The 20158-nt window shown below is 33.3% G+C and overlaps 1 protein-coding gene across 2 annotated transcripts in view; it reads left to right on the top strand.

Moving 5' to 3' along the window:
* LOC106869347 (alpha-2-macroglobulin-like protein 1) overlaps positions 1-20158 on the top strand; it is a 127942-nt gene that overhangs the window by 85135 nt on the left and 22649 nt on the right. For both annotated transcript variants that reach the window (XR_016242352.1, XM_089354211.1), the window contains exons 12-24: positions 1269-1481; positions 2093-2324; positions 2429-2601; positions 3206-3352; positions 4672-4783; positions 5371-5438; positions 12042-12147; positions 12257-12392; positions 15494-15722; positions 17153-17302; positions 17938-18039; positions 18383-18434; positions 19976-20068. Coding sequence is in view for 1 of the 2 variants with exons in the window: in XM_089354211.1 (XP_089210337.1) it covers positions 1269-1481; positions 2093-2324; positions 2429-2601; positions 3206-3352; positions 4672-4783; positions 5371-5438; positions 12042-12147; positions 12257-12392; positions 15494-15722; positions 17153-17302; positions 17938-18039; positions 18383-18434; positions 19976-20068 (1813 nt within the window). In the remaining variant the exon portion in view is untranslated. The remainder of the gene's footprint in view (positions 1-1268; positions 1482-2092; positions 2325-2428; positions 2602-3205; positions 3353-4671; positions 4784-5370; positions 5439-12041; positions 12148-12256; positions 12393-15493; positions 15723-17152; positions 17303-17937; positions 18040-18382; positions 18435-19975; positions 20069-20158) is intronic.

The raw sequence follows: 20158 nt of genomic DNA, 5'->3' as shown, positions 1-20158 counted from the left end.
GTGGATTCGCGGTCATAGGATCATAGTTTCGATTCCCAGACTGGACGTTGTGAGTGTTTCTTGAGCAAAAACACCTAAAGCTCCACGAGGCTCCGGCAGGGGATGGTGGCGAACCCTGCTGTACTCTTTCACCACAACTTTCTCTCACTCTTATTTCCTGTTTCTGTTGTACCTGTATTTCAAAGGGCCAGCCTTGTCACACTGTGTCACGCTGAATATCCCCGAGAACTACGTTAAGGGTACACATGTCTGTGGAATGCTCAGTCACTTGCACGTTAATTTCACGAGCAGGCTGTTCTGTTGATCGGATTAACTGGAACCCTCAACGTCGTAAGCGACGGAGTGCCAACAACAAACAATACTACTTATATAATATTTCTTATATAATACTACTGTATCATAATTAAATTTGAAAATATTCAACAATTTGATGGGATTTAGTAAAATGACTAACTTTGTCATTAGTGTGTTAAGCCCACAGCTATGTTCCAAACACCATCATATTAAGCTAGTGTTTAGAACATAAATCTGCCTCAAGCCTATTTGCTCTTGAAGCCCAAACATCTCAGAGGATTTTCAAGGCATTTAAGCTGAGACTTCAAGACTGACTTCTGAAAGGGATGCCAGTCCATCACAAGGTTATCCTTCTGGTGCAATGCCAGCAAGTTTAGAGGGAGAGGGTAAATCAATTACATTGACCTCAGTACTTGACTGGTACTTTTTTTATGAAGCCTGAAAAGGGATGAAAGGCAAAGCTGACCTCACCAGAATTTAAACTCAGTATGTAAGGAGTCAGAAGAAATGCCAACTAAGCATTTAATTCGCATGCTAATGATTCAGCCAGCTCACTGTTTTTATTCTTTGATAAAATCAAAATACAGATAAGATATAAATATCAGAATTTGTTGGACCAAGATACACATATTTTAAAATTTTGTTTTGAATGATCCATTTTTTATTTTTTCATAGGTTTGGGAGATGGGTGTCTTCAAATTTAGATGTTTACATGAAATATTGAAACCTAGTGATCTATTTTTATTTGTTAACCCTATACTTACATGCTTAATATTGGCTTGTTTGGAAAGTTTGTGCCATAAAATTATTAACCATCTTAATTTCATATTTCATTTAAGCTATGAAGAAAGTAAAAACAGGCTCTAGAGAGCAAATACCAGGCATTTTAGTTGTTAGTCAGTGAAAGTAATATCTTCTCATACATATGCATGAGCTGATTGTTTCATCTGTTAATACATTATAAATTATTTCAGGCTCGATCCATTAATGGGACTTTTGTCAATGAGGACAGCCATCACTATATGTACACACCAATTGATACATTCACTGTGAAACAGTGGTTTTCAAGAATGGGTAAATACCTTCAGATTAAACCATTAGAAAAAAATCTCCGGTGCCATTCAAAGCTGAATCTTAATATTTTATACACAGCAACACTCAGGGAAAGAATCAACCTTTATTATTTGGTGAGTATCTGTAACTTCTTTAATGCAGCCCCAGAGATAATAAACTGCCATTTCAACTGTTCCTTGTGTGTGTGTGTGTGTGTGTGTGTGTGTGTGTGTGTGTGTGTGTGTGTGTGTGTGTGTGTGTGTGTGTGTGTGTTAGGTTAGTAGAATTGCTTATTATCCAAATCATTACTATAAGATTCATAAAGATGACTTCTGAAGACATATCATAGTAACATGAATCATTAGCTTCAAACAATAAAATAAAGTAGTAAGCACATTTTTCCTGCTTATGCAATAAAAGTACACACACACATACACACACACACACACACACACATACACACACTACACTCACACATACACATAGAGTTTCTCGATAACTGAATTTCTCTCATGATATGTATCATATATTCTCCATATAAGTATTTTTTTCTAAGTCAGTTTTAATGTCTTAAATTTTAGGTTATCATTTATGTGTAATAAAAAAAATAAATAATTGTTAAAATTTTTAATAAACTTGCTAGTCTATATGCAATTATTTATTACAAGATGAAATGTGTTGAGAAAATTTCCAGTTTAAGTATATTTGTTACTCCTTATATTTTCAACTTTTATCTGTTTTCCAGGTTATGTCAAAAAGTCAAATAGTTGCCAATGGTCAGATAGCTTTCCGTGCTGATCACCGTTATGTTTATAGAAAAGAACACTTTAACAATTCCCTTAAAATTTCTGCTGATCCAGATGATGAAGTTTTATCCATGATGCCATATTCTAACCAAACTCAATCTTCACCCGGTTACCAAAAAGACGCAAAACACAAACACATAAATTACAAAAACAAAAAGCATACTAAAAGGGGTATGTCTCTTTTTAAAAATATATTTATATTTACCATTTATAAAATACATGAAATATAGAAATGTTTAATCAAATTACTTTCAACAAATTTTATTTTTCTACAGAAAATAATCGAAGATCTGATTCAGCACCCTTTATGGCTAAACTTGAATTTGATATCGACATCATCCCTGAGATGTCTCCACTCAGTTATATTTTGGTCTACTTGGTTGACGATAATGGAGAATTAGTGGATGATTACCAAGAGTTTTCAGTTAATTCCTGTTTCAAAAATGAAGTAAGCTCCCTGTATATCTCTTAAATACATAGTAATTAATTCTTTGTGTATATTTGCATACATAAAGGTGAGTTTTGAAAAGTGTGAGAACATATGAATTGATATTTTCTGCCCCAGCCTTTTTTTTTTTTTTACCTGCTGAGTCTAGTTGGAAAAGTATTATCTATGACTGTTGCAGTCCCTCCTCCAAGACTGGTGAAATTGTGGCCATTAATTTTCCATTGAAAATGTATTGCAAGTCAATACATACAGAAAAAAACATGAATAGAGAAGAGAATACACAGGGCCAATGTTCTAAGAAGAAAAAAACTATTCATAGTGATTAGGAAAGACATGTATAGATAAGTAATTCCAGAAGACTGACATTCTGAGAAAGAAGTCCTGGGTATAGTATTTGGTAGGAACACAAGTGTGATGCGATGAGTTGGGTACACATCAGTGGTGATGGCATGAGTCCAGTCAACTTTGAGGAGTGGAGGCTATTTAGTACTGATATTTACATGTCATACAAAAAAATTATAAATATTTACAGTAATATTAACTTACAAAGATAATGTCATTAACAAAGTTAATTTTTTATTAATATTTTTCTTTCCATATCTAGGTAGAATTTGATATTCCAAAAGGACCACTCTACCCGAATGATTATATTACATTTAATCTGAAAACTACTGGGAATTCAGTATGTGCTATAAACTTGGCAGACCGAAGTACCTTTTCTGGATGGGATAACTGGGTTACAGAACAACAGGTAAGCATGAAACTATTTTTATTATTCATTAATTCCAAGTTACTTATGATAGGCACAAGTATGTTCCCTTCACAGACATGTGGTTCCAAAATTTGGTCATACTTTCAGCAAGTGTCTTCTAATGTGGTTTCCTGAAGCTGGCCAATGCCTTGTGAGGGAAATTTGATTGATGGAAACTGTGTGGAAGCCCATATGTGTATTTGTGTGTGTGCACATGTATGCATTTGCTTCTGTGTATACCAGTGCATTCAAAAGATAACCGTATCCATCTGATAAATAGAGACCTGTGTTTGATATAATCAAGTAAAATTCTTGAATGCTGTGCCCCAGCATGGCCATAGTCCAGGGACTGAAACTGATAGAAAAATGAAAAGAGGAATTAGCAACGGTGTTATGAATGAAATTTCAACCTTGTCTCCATAACTTTATTCACACACACACACACACACACACACACACACACACACACACACACAGTCATGGAGCTTCTTACACCATTTAAACCATAAAAGTATATGTGAAGAGAAAAAAAAGAGAGAATTACTTTCAGTCAAAGAAAAAAAGTAACAAATATGACTGACTCTCAATATCTTGGAGTAAACATAATTAAATGACAATTCTATGTAGAAATGTTGGACTATATATATCAATTATACTAAAGTGACAGATTAATATTCTGTAAGATAATTTTCATGAGTTGCAGTAATATCTTTGTATCTACAACCTCAGCTTTATTTCAATGGTGTGGAAATAGCATAACATTAGCATAGTATTTAAAATATCATATTAGCATATTATATACGGTTGTGTGAATAAGAAGTTTGCTTCACAACTATAAGGTTTAAGTATCAGACCCATGACTCAATGCCTTCTATTGTCTTAAACTAACCAAATTTTTGTGAGTGGATTTGGTTGATAAACTACAGTAAGCGTATCGCGTGTGTAAATGTGCATGAGTGTTGATATTTCCTGTATGTTGCCACGACTAGTAACTTTGTACATTCAAAGATCTCTGGGAAAAAAACATCCCTCATTTAAAAAACATCTAAAGGTTGGTGACAAAAAGAGTATCCAATCATAAAATCCTGCTTCAAATAACTCCCCTTCCAACCCATGCTGACTTCAAAAACTGAATGTCAAACAAACAAATAAACGAATATGATTAAGAAGTGGTTTCCTCAATCATGCTTAATGAAAATATACTCTGTATTAATTTTATCTTTATATGTTTTGTTGTTTATTATTTTTTTAAAGTATTTATTTAACTTTCACTCATAAAAAAAAATTAATTATAAGATTATATCCCTTTTATTTTGTAGGTTTTCAATAAATTAAAAGAGCATCATTTTCAATTGAGCAGGTTTTATTCTGCTGAAGATAAACATTGCCAGAAGATTCTAATGGAAACACAACATGGAATTGAAATGAATGGTATGTACAGAAATATTAATTTCTTATAAATATTAATTTCTCTTTTTGTTTTGTCTTTGTTAAACTCAGGAATTTGTGGTGTTCATATTAGGTAAATAGATAAGGTTAATGCTGTTAATTTTCAGCTTGTAGCTCATACATAATCTTGAATATATAGTGCATATGTTTATTTGGCAAAAAAAAAATGAATGACCATCCTGAAATATAACAATATTTTACTAAATCTTTCCACATTCTTAATTATTTTCAAAATCAAGTGAAGCACATGGACTGTATTTCATAAGAAATATAGCAACAAAGGAGTAAACTTATGTTCTAAATCTTATAAAAATAATCATGATTGTTATAAAGCAACTATGTAGTTAGGTGCAAGCAAGGCAAAATGCTTTGAGCTTTTATTTCATAAGTTTGAATTTTACTGCCAGCATTACATTGTTCCTTAAGAAAATATTTCATTTTTTTGTGACTAAATTCCAGCATTATTAACAAATTTTCTATTTTGTTTATTTGCAATTTTTATTACTCCTTATTATTTATTGTTTATTATTCTTGATTAAATAATGTATATTCCTCTTTCTTTGATACAGAACACAGAAAGAAACGTGTTGCTTCTGTATATTCATCAAGATATGTTGATGCAATGTTTGCTTTTAAGGTAAGACTGAAGAATTTATTTAATAATTTGTAGCAAGTGCTTTAGATTCCTGGTAAATTTCCAGGAATTTTGATTTCTGATTGGATCCCAGGTTTGACTGAATGCCTAAGAAATCTGCTTCACAACTATGAAGTCTCACTGCCTGGCACCTTAGATGGGCAAGGGACTTTTACAATTGCCTCAAGTCAGCTCAAGCCATGAGAGTAAAATTATATTGATGGTACTTTGTAGAAGTTTGTATTATGGATTTTGCCTGTAAATAAAATGGCCATTCTTATCACAGTCAGTATCATGCTGAGTCTACTTGAGAATTATGTTATGGATGTAAGTACCTGTGGAATATTCAATCACCAAGTTTATAATAAAATAAAGCAGTTCTGTTGATTGAACATCTGAAACTTGTATTGTAAAAACTGAGACACAAGCTCTATCATATTTATATCACTAATGAACTTTAGACAAGAAATCATAAAATTATATATTTTTTTTTGTTTATAAGTCTAATATTTTTTGCTTATGTTAGGAATAAAATATTTACTTATTGTCAAATAATAACTGATAAATTATGTAATTAATTAGATAATATGCTACATTTTCCTATTATTAATAATATCAGTACTGAATAATTATGTAAAAGCAATTAAAATTACAATTCTGTTTGTAAACATTTGGATATTCTTATACCTGATGCAATATTTACAACATAGTCTTCGACACTGTGTTTATGAGAAATGAATATATCAATTCTTGTTGTTCAGTTGAATTAGGTCAGTCTAGCTTGGTACTTAGGCATAAGATATTTAGAATTGTAAACCGTCTGCTGATACTTCTGAACATATCTACATTCATGTATTTTCATGTTCGCAAAATGGTAACTTTCTCATTTACAATGATAACACAACACACAGATAAGGAATAAGAAACATCTTACAAAGTTGTCTTCTTTTAGATATGTGCTTGTACTTTTTTTTTCTTTTTTAAATATCATAATGATAAAGGATGAAACCTTTCTAGTGGTGTATGGCTTCTGTTGTGTCATTCAATCTCTAAGGGATGTGAGATTGATAGTCTGCTGTGCAAGTAGGCAAGTAAATTGTTTTAGATATTTAGAATTGTATTCTTTATTACTAAAAAAAAAAAAAAATTCTGAAATGCAGTTTCAACAGGTTTCTTTCAAATTCTTGAAAGAGCTTTCTACATTATTTTTTACCATAAATTTATGAGACAACTTTTCATTGTCGTGTTGTTTAGCTCGGTGCTATTCCAGATCAAGTAGACCTAAGTTGAAAGAAGCTGCAGTCAGTCTTCTGTAGACATAGCATGTGTCTACATATCTCTCTCTCTCTCTCTAGATATATGTGTGTGTGTATGTATGTATGTATGCACATACATATAGATATATATATGTATGTATGCACATACATATAGATATATATATGTATGTATGCACATACATATAGATATATATATGTATGTATGCACATACATATAGATATATATATATATGTATGTATGCACATACATATAGATATATATATATATGTATGTATGCACATACATATAGATATATATATATGTATGTATGCACATACATATAGATATATATATATGTATGTATGCACATACATATAGATATATATATATATGTATGTATGCACATACATATAGATATATATATATATATATATGTATGTATGCACATACATATATATATATATATATATGTATGCACATACATATAGATATATATATATATATGTATGTATGCACATACATATAGATATATATATGTATGTGTGTATGCACATACATATAGATATATATATATATATGTATGCACATAGATATATATATATATGTATGTATGCACATAGATATATATATATGTATGTATGCACATAGATATATACATATGTATGTATGCACACATACACACACACACACACACACACTCCTTTCAAAGACAGCATGGTATCATTTGAGGGAGATTTGGTTACTATTTACAGAAGGTTGCACAACCACATAATCTCCCACACAAGTTTCTCTTTTCCTGTAAAATGTTAAGTGGTGTTAAGCAAATTTTGAAACAATTGCAAGGGAATAGACCAAAACAGATCTCAAATAACCATGAAACATAATACTGTACACAACTAGAATTTTTAAATAGTCACCCCTTTTAGTAGTATTTATTGTATATTGACCATTGTTAGAGTTAAGTTTCTTCTGAAAAGAACCCCTAATAACAACAGAATTATTTTGTGGCTTTTGAATATTTCTTATTAACTGTTTTCTGTCTATTTTTATAAACCAAGAGGGATTTTGCAAATTGACTTTTTTTTATAAAGTTAGGAAAATAATAACACACTGGAAGAGTTCTTTAAGCATTGGATATGATTCCTTACAGCATTTGTTCTGACCTTCTGCTATGGTTAACTTTACCTTACACCCTTTCAGGGTCACTAAAAAGGCATCAATCCAGTGTGGAGAATTGGTTAAATTGTTAGAGTATAAAACAAGATGCTTTGTTATATCTGTTCCAACCCTGAGTATTTTAATAGCAACACCTGTGATGATACAAGTGCTAAGTTGTATTGGCACAAAGGCAGTGGCAGTTCCCTTGAATAATATTGGTTGTGTGGACAGAGGCATAGCCAAGTTCTAAAGTTAGGGGGAGCAAGTACATAAAAAAAAAGTGCTGAACTCATTTCTCAATAGTTGAAAAGGTGTCAATTTTGAAAAATGAGCTCAGGGGAAGTGGTCGCCTCCCCCCCTGCTCCTCTATTAGCTATGCCACTGAGTGTGGAGGAGGAGATTTGTAAGCATGAGTTAGTCAGTCTTCCACAAAAAAGCCTTGACCAGGTCTACGCATACAAATACAGATAAATGGCCAACCCAGACTAAAAGAGGCCCTTATTTAACTTGGTAGTTCTTTTTTTTTTTCTTGCTAACCTAACAACTCAACTATGAGTTAAATTTTTCAGTTAGCTTGGCAAACTGACTATGGAACAGGTATCTCTGGCTATTTTCTCTTGTCAACCTTTTTAAGTTATGCTACTCTGTAGTTATCAATAGAAATCCTATATCAGATCATTTTATGTCCTTTCAGAATATAGTTGAAATATGCTTTGCTGATGAAATCATATAAGACCAAAACATAGCTGGAGTTGTGACTATACTACCAAACATTAGACTAATGCCTCACCATAGTCTGTTTCATTAATTTTGATTATTTTAAATTCCAAAGTTATCCCCCTGTCATTCTTAACTAGAATCAGTTTAAGATGGGGATTATTTTGTCATCATTAGGGCTGTAATTTTAATAAACCAAAATACAGCTATTTTTTAGTATCCACTTTATTCTTAATGTTTCCTGCATCAGGCATCACAAGTATTTTCTTCCACTCATTTCTCGAGGTAAGCAACGTTGTGTACCTTGCTCAGGGCACAATACTTTGGTAAAGTTTAAATTCTTGGTCAGTATTTCAACCATTATATCTCAGATCCTTAAAATATATTGAGGAGTGGATTACAATAGTCAGTTTTAGAAATGGTAAAATTAATCATGAGGAATATTTTTTTCTTTGTTTCATTAGTTAGTAAACTGATTGATATATTAGGTTGTCTTGGTATGACAGATAGTTTTTGTTAGTTTGGTTACATAATTAGTGCTGAAGATGGTTGTCATAAAAATATAATAGCTTAAATACAAAAAATAGTTTTGGAAGTAGTTTAAGAAGCTGTTACATCTGTTGGAAACAAAATTTTGTCTTTGTTCATGCAAAAGACAGACTGTATGAATCATATACAAGAAGTCTGATGATGCATGGTTATAAAATGTACTGTATGTGTAAGCTCTGTCAAGTATGACTCATTTTGTCTTGTATGAAAAATGATAAACAAACAGACTTAAAGACTGGGTGGGCATTAGAGGCTGATGCATTTATTTTATACATTTACTTTATTTACTTTATATCACAGTTTATAACCAAGAGCATCATTGGCTTCAGGTTTCCAAAGAGTCAATCTCTGGTTTTGTGTTTCTTTTGGAAAGAGTGACAAGCTAGTGTTTACCATGATACAAAGTTTCTTTTTTTTCTCCCCGTTTCTTCACTCTCTCTCTCTCTCTCTCTCTATATATATATATATATGTATATATATATATGTATACACACACACACACACACACACACACATACAAGGCATGGTGAATAAATTATCATCTAAACTATGCAAAAAGGAAAATAATACTGACATCTCATTTTAATGGATATATTTACCAAAATTGTATGAAAATATCTTGAAATACTAAAGAGTAAATTTATTCAATAAAATCGCCATTGGCTTCAACCACAGCCTCCAGACAACTTCAGAATCTCCTGCAACTCTTCTGGGTACTTTCCTTGTTTAAGCTGGTGAATGCTGCCATAATCCTTGCCTTCAGTTCATCTTTGGTGTTACAAGGAGTTTTGTTGGTTTCTTGCTCAACTGTGCTCCACACATAATAATCAAGGGGGTTGCAGTCTGGGGAGTTAGGTCGCCAGATGTTAGGTGTGGTGTGGTCGCAGAAATTATCTGATAGCCATGACTGCTTTCTCCTGCTTGTGTGGCACAATGCAGAGACCTGTTGCCAGACATAATAACTTCCAGCAGCTTCCCCCTTCACCCAGAGCAGCACTACCTCCTTCAGGCACTTGATGTAGGCCTCTATGTTGAGTCTGTGGACGTGTGGGAAGATGAATGGAAACATAACGTTGCCATCACTAGTTATCACTCTTTGACATTCACTGGATGTTTGATTTTTATCACTCTCAGTACATGTTTTGGGGACATGGCAAGCCAACGGCTGTTCTGTGTGTTCACCTGTGTGTATATATGTATGTATGCACATGTGCGTTCACCTGGCAGAAATTTTTCTCATCTGAGAAAAACCAAATCATTGGTTGGAGGGGATGCTTGAGTTTCTTCAAAAGCTTCATAGCACAGTCTTCTCACTTGTCCTTGATGCCTTGGGATAATAATTGGCCCTGTCTCATCTTGTATGAGGAATACCAAATGTCTTCATGCACTACCTGCCTGATGAGAAACTCAGACACTCCCATGTCCCTGGCAATGGACCTGATTGACTTGGAGGGATTGTTTTCAATCACGGCCTGGATCTCACCAACAAATTCAAGAGTTCTATTCTTATCGGAATGATCAGAGTGAGTTTTCCAAGCTGGCGTACTTTCGTAATCCCCTTTAGACTCATCCAACTCTTTCCGAATCCTCTACACTGTCCTCAGATTGACACCCAAACACTTTGAAATGTTTGTATTGGAGCTTCAAATGCAAATGTCAAACAGCACAGCATATATATATATATATATATGTACATATATATACATACAGATATATATACATATATATATGTATAGATATATATGCATATATACATATATGTATATATATATATATATATATGTATATATATATATATATATACACACACACAAATATCTCTATATATATATATATATATATACACACACACACACACACACACACACACATATATATATATCCTACACTGATATAAATTGGTACACACACATGCATGTATGCAACAGTTTTCCCTATCATTTCTTTCTACCAAAATTTCAAAGGATTAAGTTTATACACCCATTATATAGCTTACTTAATGTATGCTAAATAGATGTAAGTGTGGAGACATGTGGTTTAGTGGCTAGGGTATTCATCTCCTGATTGTAAGATCATAAGTTCAGATCCTAGTGGCATGTTGTGTCCTTGAGCAAGACACTTTATTTTTCATTGCTCCACTCCACTCAGCTGACAAAAATGAGTTGTACCTATAATTCAAAGGGCAAGTCTTAGTGCACTCTGTGTCCTGATGACTTTCCCTGAGAACTATGTTAAAGATATGCATGAATGTGGAGTGCTCAGCTACTTGCATGTTAATTTCATGAGCAGGCTGTTTGGTTGATTGTATCAACTGGAACGTTTATCATTATAACCAATGGAGAACCAAAGCCATAGATATGTGTTGAAAAGATTGAAATGCAACTGGTGTACTTGCTGACCTCTGTTGGAACATCTTAATCTCCCTCTCTCTCTCTCTCTCTTTCTCTCTCCCTTTCTGATATTTACTGTGATTTTAACACAGTTCCATAAGAGATGTTATTGTAGAACAAATACTGTACTAACTGCCTACCCTACCTACAGTGTGTATACATTATGCTACATAGATGGATATTTTCATTAAACACAGCCTATACCAGATTTTAAATTCTAATATAAAAATAAAAAGCCGTTTTTTTCTCTGTTTTTCTAAATTGTGTAGTATTTAATTTGAAACAGCCTACTTCTGAATAGATTTTATCGACTTTATCCATAAGTTAGAAAATTTGTCCTTATATTTGTCTCAAATAAATCAATAATTTGTAACAAATCAACTCTCAAATTTTATATTAAACAGTATGGTATATTTGATTAGTATTGATAAAAATCTCATTAGCAATTTGCAGTACAGAGTTCTTATAGATATAAGAAAGTTATTTGTTCATTGATTTTTGCCCTGATCCTATTTTGTATTTCCATACTTTTCAGGGTTCTGGACTAACACTTATCTCTGATATTAACCTGGAAACCCGACCATGCACTTGGCTACAAGCCCCAGTTGATCTTCCAAGTGAAGAAGCAACCGATGTGTTGTGTAAGTGATTTGTTTTGTATTTATTTTAGTTTAAGATTCATAATGGAAACTTCTCTAAGTAAGAATAACTGTTTCTATTTCATAATCTTTTAGTGTTGTTTTATTTCAGGGGAGCAGTTTTATAATGTTCCTGAAACAACGACAGCTGATACAAGTGTTGCAGAAGACGCTTTCATGCCAGAAGAAAGATTTGGAATATTAGATTACTTTTCAGAAACATGGTTATGGAAAGATTTAGAAACCAGGTTGTTATTATTATTATTATTATTATTATTATTATTGTTATTATTATTATTATTATTGTTATTGTTATTGTTATTGTTATTGTTGTTGTTATTGTTGTTATTGTTATTATTGTTATTATTATTATTGTTATTGTTATTGTTGTTGTTATTGTTGTTATTGTTATTATTGTTATTATTATTATTGTTATTATTATTATTGTTATTATTATTATTGTTATTATTATTATTGTTATTGTTATTATTGTTATTGTTATTATTGTTATTGTTATTATTGTTATTGTTATTATTGTTATTGTTATTATTGTTATTATTATTATTATTATTATTATCAAAGCAATGAGCTAGCTGAATGGTTAGCACACCAGACAAAATGCTTAGTGGCATTTCGTCCATCTTTACATTCTAAGTTCAAATTCTGCCAAGGCTGACTTTGCTTTTCATCCTTTCAGTGTCACTAAAATAATAGATAGGAGCACTCCGTCGGTTACGACGACGAGGGTCCCAGCTGATACGATCAACGGAACAGCCTGCTCGTGAAATGAACGTGCAAGTGACTGAGCAATCCACAGACACATGTACCCTTAACGTAGTTCTCGGGGATATTCAGCGTGACACATAGTGTGACAAGGCTAGCCCTTTGAAATACAGGTACTACTCATTTTTGCCAACTGAGTGAACTGGAGCAATGTGAAATAAAGTGTCTTGCTTAAGGACATTACGTGTGTTTGGCATCTGGAATGTTCTGCACACTGTACTCCACCAGCTAGATTACATTTTATCAGTGGAAAGTCGGTTCTCAAATTCTGTTGAGGGTCATTGGAGGATATCAGTGATGATGACTGAGAGCAATTTGGGTATCATTGAGGTAGTCTGAGAAACATCTTCTGAAGGACTTTCAGGTCAGATACTATATATTCAAATATAGTAGGATCCTACATATATGAAACTCTTTTGCTGAACTGCTGAGTTACATGGATGTAAACATATCAACATCGGTTGTCAAGCAATCGTGGGGGGACAAACATAGACACAAAGACACACTGATATAAATATACACACACACATATACACATACACACATACACATGACAGGCTTCTTTCAGTTTCTGTCTACTCAATCTACAAAATCTACTCACAAGGCTTTGGTTGGCCCAAGGCTATAGTAGAAGACACTTACCCAAGGTGCTATATACACAGTGGGACTGAACCTGGAACCATTTAGTTGGCAAGCAAGCTTCTTACCGCACACACACACATATATATATTTATTTATATAAAGGCATTACTATACATAAATGCCTCATGCTAAGAGGGGCTCTAAAGTCAAACTACCATAATAAACACATGCTAACTACTTGATGAATTCTTATAAAGATTTTATCCTATTCTTGAATTATATATGTATATTGGCAATCAAGTTTTGGTACTTTTCAACATAACACTGCCAATAAAGGACACTTTGCAATGCTATTCTTAGAAATACATTTATAAAAACGTGTGTATGTGTGTGTGTTTGCTATATTATTTCAGTATGGTTATGCTCCGTGTTCCTGTTTTGTAATATCAACAACAAAATATAACCTAAGCTATAAAACATGCTTCAGGTTTGGTCAGCATTATGCAAATCCCATAGAAACTACAAGCAGACTTGCATGTGTCACGAAATGCTGCAACTCCTTCTCTCCCTCCTTTTCTCCCCCCCTCTCTCTCTCTGTTTCTTTTCTCTTTCTTGTTTTAGTATAAAGAACTTTAGCATAATAACAGTCTGTATTTCTTTTGCTAGCTTTCAAGAAAAGAAAAATAAAAGTCTAAAAGAGATGCTGGTGACACTGTTATGAAACAATGCATTACATACTTTTCAAATCATATAAGTTTTGTTTAAGAAGTTTAAATTCCTCTGTGATTTGTAATTGAAATTACATAAAAATGAATGGTAAAGAATTCTTTGCAAGCAAAATATAATCAGTGTTAAGGTTATCAAAATATATATTAAACTATCTTTATATGTCAATAAATACATACATAAAAATATAAAATGAGTTATTTTTGAATAAAATGAATTTATAGAAATACTCAAGGCTGTGCGGGTAAGAAGCTTCCTTTTCAACCATGTGGTTTTGGGTTCAGTCCCACCGTATGGCACCCTGGGCAAAAATTTTCTATTATAGCCCCCTGATCAACCATTGTCTAATAAATAAATTTGGTAGATGGATGCTGTACGTGTGTATATATGTGTATATATATACATATACCCTTTACTCTCTTTTACTCTTTTACTTGTTTCAGTCATTTGACTGCAGCCATGCTGGAGCACCGCCTTTAGTTGAGCAAATCGACCCCAGGACTTATTCTTTGTAAGCCTAGTACTTATTCTATCGGTCTCTTTTGCCAAACCAGTAAGTTACGGGGACGTAAACACACCACCAACGGTTGTCAAGCGATGTTGGGGGACAAAGACAGACACACAAACACACACACACACACACACACACACACACACACACACACACACACACACACATATATATATGCATATATACGACGGGCTTCATTCAGTTTCCGTCTACCAAATCCACTCACAAGGCTTTGGTCGGCCCAAGGCTATAGTAGAAGACACTTGCCCAAGGTGCCGCGCAGTGGGAATGACCCTGCAACCATGTGGTTGGTAAGCAAGCTACTTACCACACAGCCACATACACATAATTTATAAAAAGTAAAAGGAGGTAGTCAAAATTTTGAATAATTAGTTATTCAGCGCTTTCATCTCGTTTCAGAGATTCATAAGCTGAATCACTGAAATGTGATGAAAGCAGTAAATAAATAATTATGTAAAATTCTGACTACCTCCTTTTTCTTAATATATAAAATCTGCACACTACTTCAAACAATCTACCCACACACACACACACACACCACTTGACAGCCAGTTCGACAAAAAGTAAATACTGGGTTTGGTTCGTTCAACCAAACCCTTCAAGATTGTGCCCCAGCATGGCTGCAGTCTTATGACTGAAACCAATAAAAAGTAAAGGACAGTGAGTGTTGTAAGTATGTCAAATTGTTTTTAACTGTTCTTTAGAATTTTCTTTACATTATTCTAGAAAACATGAAAAATTACTGCTGAAAACCAAAGTACCAAGTCCAGCAACAGAATGGATTGGGAATGTGTTCTGTTCCAGTGAAACTGATGGCCTTGGCTTGTTAGCTTTGCCTACCATTTCCGTCTTTCAACCATTTTCCATTTCTTATATAATGCCATACACTGGTATTGTTGGGGAAAGGATTCCTATAAGCATAACTATACAATCGAATATCAAGAAATGCCTTACTGTAAGTATCCTTTTTGTTATATTTTCTTTCTTTTTATTTTTTTTTTTCTTCTGAAAAATACATTTTGTAGATTTGAAACATTTTTCCTACATTGTCAAGGTTTTGTTATTTCATTTATTTTATTTATTTTTAGACTGTTAAGGATTTTGTCATCCCTCTTAAACATCTTAGCATTCATCTTTTTATTAGATATTCAACAAATTCCAGCTCTCCTTGAAGAGACAATAAAAATAGTTTTTCTTTGTTTTTTTTTTCTCTTTTACTTTATTGACTAAATAATCCTATCATTGTTCTACTTCATATTCTTTACTCGATAAGCTGAACAATCTCAGCCCCATGGTTTGCAGTTGTCATTGTTATGGATTTTAGATACTCTTTTACTTGTTTCAGTCATTTGACTGTGGCCATGCTGGAGCACTGCCTTTAGTCGAGCAAATCAACCCCAGGACTTGTTCTTTGTAAGCCTAGTACTTATTCTATCGGTCTCTTTTGCCGAACCGCTAAGTTACAGGGGCGCAAAAAACACCACCATCGGCTGTTAAGCGATGTTAGGGGGGGGGGGACAAACACAGACACACACACACACACACACACACACACACACACACACACACACACGACACTAAATGAGAATGAAGACCAATGAATTACTCCAAACATTTGGTCAGTTCAGCTACAATTATCTTATAAGTCTGCTCAAGTAGTGTTAATTAGAAATACTCAAAAATAATAACCAGCAAACTAAATTTAATTTAAATTTTGTGCTGTAGTTGTATTCTACAGCAAAGCAAAGTCATCCAGGGGCCTTGGTTACTCACTCCAAAATGAAAATGATCAACCCCAGAATGAAAGGGGATCTGACCTCACAGCAGAACAAAAGGGGATCTGACCTCACAGCAGAACAAAAGGGGATCTGACCTCACAGCAGAACAAAAGGGGATCTGACCTCACAGCAGAACAAATTCTCATGTGCTTGCATCATGATAAAACACCATGAGCTGTTTAAAATTCTCTTTGGCTTAGGGGTAAAGGTTATGACAGGCATGACACATCACCTGGTTTATCAAGACCCTCTTGGTCCCTTGCTTTCATTTAGCACCAAAGGATCAAGAGCATCTTGATAAACTGGATCTTTGAGTATTTGCTTGGCTACATTTTCTTTCAGACATTGACAATTTAAATGTTTAGATTGGACATCAGCCTCATCGATCTCACTCGTCTGGAAAAACCTGCAAAGGCCATGAACACTGCTTTATGCACAAACTAAACAAGAAAAAAATTAAGATTGATGACAGCAATACTTCAGACCTGTCCTAAACTTGAATTACTTATGTTTCTCACTTTAGCTATCCATAAAAAAAACTTTCTCAAAGATCAACAATGTTCCTTTGCTAAATGTTTATGTTCCATTCTGTTTATTCCTTTGATAGATAGGGTTACAAGTGAAGGTGTCAAGTAACTCGGAAAAGACACCAAAAGAAATCAAAGGGCCAGTGTCTTGTCTCTGTAAAGAAGAATATATTACGACCAACATTTACTTAAATGACCTCCCCATTGGTGTAATTAATGTTACAGTACAGGTAAGCTTGAGTTTTAATTAATTTTTTAGCGGTGGAGAGGTTTGGTAGATAATTAAAAAAAAATTGGGGTTTTTGCTTTTTGGAGACTTTTCCAATAGATACAAATGATTGTATGGTATGCATACGAGGAGGTGCAGAAAAGTTCCTAACTTTAAGTGTATTGTGAAAGGCCTGGTTGAAGGCCAAACCTTCCAAAGTTCTTTTACAGGGCTTAGAAAAACTGAAGGACTACTGCAATAAATGTGTGAATCTGAGAGGGGAATATGTTGAATAAAATCTTCCTATATTTTCTGTTACCCAAAGCAAGGAACTTAAAGATTTAATTTGTAATCATATCCTAGCCCACAACTTAGATTAACTCCATTACCTGATCCTTTGGTGTCTTTAGCAGAATGCACTTTACTGTGAACATTCAAACTTGATCCACAGTTGTTTCTCCATGTCCATGTTTTCCTGCAGGTAATCAGACTAGGAATTAGCTGTGTCAAATTCACTACTCTGGGAGGATCTACAAAAGATAATAGGCATTGCCCCTACCTGCTGACTAACTTAGGAAACATTGTTTTTATCTGAGGTTCCTTATTCAAAAGATATGAATAATGTGATATATTTTTGTCTAAACACTTTGTTTACAGGGTAAATCTATTTTGCCTAATAATAGAAGATGTAGTAAAAAGACTGTTGATTCTCGTTATATTGGAATGATTGATTCCAGCTCTGCTTTCATCAATATGAGGGTAAGTAGTATCAATTTCTTATAATTTGTTGATTTTTTTTTTTTTCACCACTCACTTCAAAACCAAAAATCAATTTTTTTTTTTCTATTTTTGTAATTTAAATAGAGGATTACTTACTTATTTTTACTATATATCTGGTAGCAATTTTGATTGAAGAGAGATTTAAAAAAATTCACCTGAGACAAATGAGATTTATGTACAAAATTGATACATTAAAATTATTTAATATACTTTAATGCGATTAAAATTAAAGAAAAAAAGGAGAAAAAATGCATTCAGATTTCTTGTTTTCCATAAATTTACATGAAATTTTTTAATCTTATTTTATTTTTCATTTCTTCAGCCAAAAGGTTTCGTACAAGAAATTACTCACTCCGAATACGTCTGCCCTTCAGGTATGCTTATTCATATAACTCATAAAATATCTACTCTTGGTGGAGTAACTGATAAATTTGATCCCCAATACTTGACTGGACCTTATTTGATTCTGTAATTCCCAAAAGAATTGGAGAATCAAATAAGGTCTAGACAGGTAATCATGGGGGCCTATCTTGGCTCTCTGTGGTCTAGATTCAGTGCTGGATTAACCATTAAACAAAATAAGCATTTGCTTAGAGCATCAAAGAAAAGGGGGCACCCCAGAAATAGTAAATGGTTTATGGCACAAAGGAAATCACTTCAAACTTGTTAAAATAATATTCAAAGTGGTTTATATGATCAGAAATATAATTTCAAAGTGTTTATGGTGTCATAGTGAGGATCTAATCCAAGACATTGCATTTAAAAAAGTAGAAAATTTTTCAAATATAAATGAAGTGGAAGTAGGCAAAAAAAAAATATTATTTTCCCTCTTACTGTTAGTTTTATTTCATTTTGAAAAATGAAAATTTATTTTATGGTTTATTATTGTTTATATTTTCAATTACATATATACGCGAGCACCAACATCTTTTAAGTGATTAAAGCCTCAATGGGTCTTAATCCAGCCCAGTTTAGACCAACAAGCTGAACCTACTTCTTATAGACCCTGGCTAGAAGGATAAAGAGAGGGTATCAAAAATTAGGCCAAAGAGTGAATTATATTCAGCTAACACACATGCTGTATTTCATTAAGTTGTATGTATTAATTCATTGAAAAATCATTAACTGAAACAGATTTTTTGTTTGTTTGAATGTTTGTTCATTTAGCATTCATTGTTCTATGCTAGAATGAATTGGACAGGGATGCATTTGTGGCCAGATGCTCTTCCTGTTGCCAACATTACTTGTTTTTCAAGCAAAGGATTTATTTATCCCACAGCTCTTTGAAAGTTCAAAGTAACTAGTTGTAATCATCAATGAGGAATGTAAACACCATTCACTGTTTTATTGAAGCAAAACCTCGGGATGTTAACTTTCATTCACACACGCGCGCACACACACACACACACACACACACACACACACACACACACACACACACACACACACACACACACACACACACACACACACACACACACACACACACACACACCAGTAGGTTTCAGTAGTCATCAGGATAGAATGCTACTGTTTCGGGACCCTCTTGATAATTCTACAGTTCACTAGCTCCCTTCACTGGTGTGAGACCCCTACCTACTGGATCGACTGACTAGTATTCAATCTTAATTCCTTCAACCCAGGATCATCAACACCATTCCAAATGATCCATCCAACAGTTATGCTTGTTCTAGATATATGTATCATCATCATCATCATCAACATCATCGTCTTTTAACGTCCGCTTTCCATGCTAGCATGGGTTGGACGATTTGATGTATAAATCTGTAATCTGAACAAGGAGCACATATTTTTCTAAGCATATTTATATTTTTTTTAAAAAAAAAGGTTGTAAAAGATTTATTTTAATTTGTTAAATTAAAATTTTTTTTATTCTTTTTCCCCCCAATTTCAGAGGATCATGGTGGAAATTATGTTAATGTCCTTTCAACTGAACTACCAAAAGATACAGTCCCTGGAAGTGTGAAAGCAGAAATCAACATGTTTGGTAATAAATTTGGGTATCTTTATACTTTTTTTTCCTTTTTCAGTTTGTAATTTTCAGAAATGCTATCCAAATATTAATTTGTTTCAACTA

The sequence above is a fragment of the Octopus bimaculoides genome, chromosome 6 (genome assembly GCF_046866305.1).
Source record: "Octopus bimaculoides isolate indiv1 chromosome 6, ASM4686630v1, whole genome shotgun sequence".
NCBI lineage: Eukaryota > Metazoa > Mollusca > Cephalopoda > Octopoda > Octopodidae > Octopus > Octopus bimaculoides.
This window is presented reverse-complemented; position numbering and strand designations above follow the sequence as displayed.